General features: G+C 35.4%; 1 protein-coding gene across 1 annotated transcript; it reads right to left on the bottom strand.

The window, feature by feature from the left end:
* Positions 1–3,772: 3,772 nt before the first annotated feature.
* LOC121316517 (trace amine-associated receptor 1-like) lies at positions 3,773–4,818 on the bottom strand. The gene has a single exon (XM_041251551.1). It carries the CDS (start codon positions 4,808–4,810, stop codon positions 3,773–3,775), a length of 1,038 nt encoding a protein of 345 aa, XP_041107485.1. The 5' UTR covers positions 4,811–4,818.
* Between the last annotated feature and the right edge of the window lie 660 nt (positions 4,819–5,478).

Genomic DNA, 5,478 nt, shown 5'->3' with positions numbered 1-5,478 from the left:
AGTGCCTTGCAAAAGTATTCAGACCCCTGACCAATTTCAACCCCTGTGCTGTGGAAGCTCCCAGTCTCATATTACTGAATTACAAATGGTACATTGAAATTTTGTTCTGTTTGATATTTTATTTTTAAACACTGAAACTCAGAATCAATTATTGTAAGGTGACATTGGTTTTATGTTGGGAAATATTTTTAAGAAAAATAAAAAACTGAAATATCTTGCTTGCGTAAGTATTCAACCCCTGTGCTGTGGAAGCTCCCAGTTTGCACCGATGAAAGAAATTGCCCTAACGAGGACACAATTACCTTACCATTGGCCTCCACCTGTGAACCATTAAAGTTGCTGTCACATTTTCTGGATAAAAACCCCACTGTTGAAGGATCAGTGGTAAGGCTGTGAATCTGAAGGAAAATGAAGACCAAAGAGCATTCTACAGAAGTTAGAGATAAAGTAATACAAATGTATAGATTAGGGAAAGGGTTCAAAAAAATATCCAAGTGTTTGGATATCCCAATGAGCACAGTTGGATCAATAACACTGTGTAACAAATTTTTATTTTTTTTTGTTCCTGGGTAGTAAGTGTTATTTCCTAATTGTTTATGCCTCAAAAGTATAGAAAATGGCTATTATTCCCCACAAACTTTGCTTTTGTGACCAGGACAGTGATATTTTGAAATTTACCTATTTCCAATGAGAAAATGGGCAAATTTGTGTCTTTTCGTTCACATAAAGTCAGAAAAAGTGACTAGTGAGTAGTTTTTCGAGATTTACGATTATACTGTAAATTTACTACTCACTTCTAAATCTTTTGTAGTCATTTTTGTATTACTTTAGTATAAATACATGTTAATTTGGATTCATATGTTGTTTTTTTCGGACTTTATGTGAACAAAAAGACACAAATTCGCCCGTTTTCTCCTTGGAAATAGTGATATTTTGAGTGATATAGTGTAATCAGCAAGCGGAAGCTGCATCACACAACCTAGGCACTGCCAAGAAAAGGCCGTCCCTCAAAACTCAGTGCTCAAACAAGAAGGAGACTTGTGAGAGAAGCCACAGAGAGGCCAACAATCACTTTGAAGGAGCTACAGAGTTCAATGGCTGGGAGTGGTGTAATGGTGCACCAGTCAACCATATCAAGAGCTCTGCATAACACTGGCCTGTATGGGAGGGTGGCAAGAAAGAAGCCATTACTCAAAAAGTACCATCTGAAAACACTTCTGGAGTTTACCAGAAAGCATAAGAGTGACCCAGCTGCGATGTGGGAAAAGGTTTTGTGGTCAGATGAGCCCAAGATAGAGCTTTTTGGCCAAAACTCAAAGCGCTATGTGTGGCGCAAACCTAACACTGCTCATGCCTCAAGACACACCATTCCTACAGTGAAGTATGGTGGTGGCAGCATCATGCTGTGGCGATGCTTCTCATCAGCTGGGACTGGTCATCTTGTTACAATTGAAGGAAGAATGGATGGAGCAAAATATAGGAAAATCTGCTTCAGTCTGCTAAAAAACTGAAGCTTGGGAGGAAATTCACCTTATAGCAGGACAATGATCTCAAGCACAAGGCCAAAGCAACATTTGAGTGGCTCAAGAACAAAAAGGTGAATGTCCTACAGTAGCCCAGTCAAAGTCCTGATCTCAATCCCATTGAGAATCTATGGCACTATTTGAAAATTGCGGTCCACAAGCGTCGTCCAACCAACCTGAACAACCTGGAGCAAATCTGCCAAGAAGAATGGGCCAAAATCACTCCGACACTGTGTGCAAAGCTGATACATACTTACCGCAAAAGACTTAAAGCTGTTATTGCAGCGAAAGGTGGCGCTACCAAATATTCATGTGTGGGGGTTGAATACTTATGCAAGCAAGATATTTCAGTTTTTTATTTTTCTTAAAAATATTTCCCAACATTAAACCAATGTCACCTTACAATAATTGATTTTGAGTTTCGGTGTTTAAAAATAAAATATCAAACAGAACGAAATTTCAATGTACCATTTGTAATTCATTAATATGAGAGAATTGGTCAGGGGTCTGAATACTTTTGCAAGGCACTGTGTGTGTGTGTGTATATATATATATATATATATATATATATATATATATATATATATATATATAATATATATATATTTATAATTTTAACAATTTAATTTACCAACTTTTGAAAACTGATGCGTTAGTGCTGATTAAAATCCCTTTACTGTAAACTGTCTACACACCTAAGCAACGCTAATTAATCGGAACATTTTCACCTTTTTCTATACAGTACCTGCTGGGTAGCCAGTAGGAAACCAGTAAAGAAAAAATCTAACTCCCAGCTCCTGTTGGTCACCAGTTTACCATCTTTGCTTTGTTCATATACATAGAGAGCAAGGAATAAAATAAGTCAGATGTATTAGGATTAAAAATGATTTTGTGGCTGCGCTCACTTAATACAGTACATTTAGTTAACAGTGTAAGTAGTTTTGGATGGTGATGTCATCATGTGTAAAAGTGAATGCCCTGTGTCATAGCCTACCCATGATGTGTACATCTGTCGCAGTGAAGCATTCCATAACAAATTACCAGAGGGTTCGTAACAAGACTACACCTCTTCTCTCTTGGCACCACCCCATGCAACTGAGCTTGCCGGTTTACCTTCACTACAGTATGCATCAGCATCGATATCAGCAGTCCTCCTGGTTCAACTGCAGCAAATGTCGAGCCATTTGTGTTATGGAAACATAGTTTAATTAAAACTTGAGAGCTGTTAAGACCAAACACTTCATTAAAACATGATTATTTTAGAACTAGAATAAAGCACTTTGAGAGCATTTCCCTAAAGATTTTGAACATCATCTCTCCTGCTTAATCACTTATATTTGACTTTATCTGTTTTTCATGCTGATTATGGCTGTTTACTGCGAACGATTACATTCAAAATAGATTAGCAATAGAGGTAAAACAATCCAACACAGTTATACATTTTAATAGTTTGAGCCTTTACAGTACAAAATCAGGTTTCGTTTACAACATTTATCAAAACACAGATACATAGATTTAACAAAAGCAAACTGGTTTGGCATCTCACAGAACAGCTGCACAGCCATGGAGCTCATTAACCAATAAAGAGCAATGCAAATCTCCCAGCTCTATTACCATGAACAAATATTTTACAAAAACCAAGACGGATTTAAGGAAGTTCATTCTTTATATTTACATTTCTCTTTAATGTATACGTATATAAAATAACAGTGAAGTAAAATGTCTATAAAAGCTACAGCAAATAGAGTGCAGTGCAACCCAGTTTCAACTGTATGCTTCAAACTAGAACTGCTAATGCTGGATATGGGAAGTGCTATAAAAATATATTCTAGGTTATTGCTGCATGATTACTTTAAAAACTTGTAATAGATGTAAAGGCCAATTAAAACAGAAATATGTGCTTTTAAGATTAATAAAAAAGGGATTTACATACAGCGTGTGGTTGTTAAAGCAATACTCTTTACAAACAAAATGTGATCAGTTTATACTTTTTTAGACCATTTTATAGAACTGGGGAGTCAACTTGGATTACCATTACAAATAAGCATTTGATGCAATCCAGGTAGATTTCTTAGTGGAAGTTCGTGTTTCATTTTGTAATTTAAACCGTTCCAAAAAGGACAGGGTGCGTCAACAAAAACATGTACCATTTTTAAAATAAGAATTGTTATAGATACTATATATATATATATATATATATATATATATATATATATATATATATATATATATATATATATATACTTACATTAGTTAGTTAATAATTGTATACTGGAAGAATTATTTTGAAAGATTTTGCCAGATATAATAACTCTGAATGCTTTTCTGAACCATTTATAAAATAAAGCATAAATAAAAGGATTAAACGCTGAGTTTAAATAAGCGAACCAGACCAAAGCATCTACTAAAATAGGTGGAATTGAGTCATTAATGATAGGATCCACATTAAAGAATGTAAACAATGGTGACCAACAGACTAGAAAGACCCCCATTGTTATCCCCAGGGTCCTTGCAGCTTTCATTTCTCTCTTTAGTGATGCTGTATTTTTCTTTTCTTCAGCTGTTTGCCTTTGGAGTTCTGTGTCTCTAATTGACCTGGCCTGTCTTCTTGCCACAATAAATATTTTAAGATAGATACATATCATAACAAATCCTGGGATGTAAAAAAATAATAAAGATGTAATAATGGCTGATGCTGCACTTAGAGCTAAAAAGCAACCTCCTATACAGTCAGTATTATCATATGAATCTTCCATACCTTGTTTGTTTAATTCTAGAAATATGAATCCAAATCCACTAACTGCAGCTAAGGTCCAGCTAATGAATATCATGTTAACTGTAACAAATACAGTAATTTTGTTTCTGTATCTAAGAGGATGACACACTGCATAGTAGCGGTCAATGGAAACGAAGAACATATGCCATAGGGAAGCTGTGCAAAGTGTGATATCTGTACTGGTATGGACTTTGCAAAATAAGTCCCCAAAGTACCAACAATTTTCAACCGATCTGATCACACTGGGTGGCATTACAAATCCTCCCACGAGAAAGTCAGCAGCTGCCAGAGAGAGGATAAAAAAATGTGTGGGTGTGTGAAGCTGCTTGAAATGTGCTATAGAGATAATGACCAACAGGTTTCCACAAAGTGTGACTGTGATCACTGCCCCCAGGAACAAGTATAGTGGAACACGAGCAATGATTGGAAAGGTGCTTTTAGGACATGACCCAGGTGTAGATTCATAACAGAACTGTGTGCTTCCAGAGATCCCACTTTGACTGAAATTCATTTTCCAATATGTATTACCTAGAGAAAAATAAATATGCTTTTATTAGATAGGCAGTGGCTTTTAAGTACATTTAAAAAAACACCTTTAATCTTTGACACCTTTTTTTATTGGTTATGTCACAAAAGTATTAGCATTCAAGATGCTCAAAACATAAACAGAGCAATGCCACTATATACTTGCATTGCTGTATTCTAAAGGGTAAAAGCACTTTCCTACTCATAATTAATAGCTGCACCCTTTTATCTGCCCCCAGTAGAGCTGTCTTTTCTGTGTTGGTTCATAGGATTAAGTCAAATGCTCTATGTGGAGGAAGCTTACAATTAGTTACAGTTGCAAACTACAGCTGGAGTGAAAATATATATGGAAATAAAAAAGAAGCCCTGCAACTCAAGTCTCTAAAATAGTAACATATCAAGATTTATTTCTTAAGGCATCAAAAACCTTGACAGATATCAAGTTTTTGTTTCTGGTGCCTTTTATAGTAAAATGCTTTAAGTCAAAATGTTTACCTAGTTTCTTTTTATATTGCTACATATGTTACCATGTTTATGTACTTATGGATGAAATATAATATCGCTTAGTTCATAAAAACACACAGAATAAAAAAGTCACAATTGTTGCAGTTCCAATTCCTCACTATGCACAATAAAAAGTGTGAGTAATTTCTG

This window comes from Polyodon spathula, chromosome 6, assembly GCF_017654505.1.
Source record: "Polyodon spathula isolate WHYD16114869_AA chromosome 6, ASM1765450v1, whole genome shotgun sequence".
NCBI classification, from domain to species: Eukaryota; Metazoa; Chordata; class Actinopteri; order Acipenseriformes; family Polyodontidae; genus Polyodon; species Polyodon spathula.
This window is presented reverse-complemented; position numbering and strand designations above follow the sequence as displayed.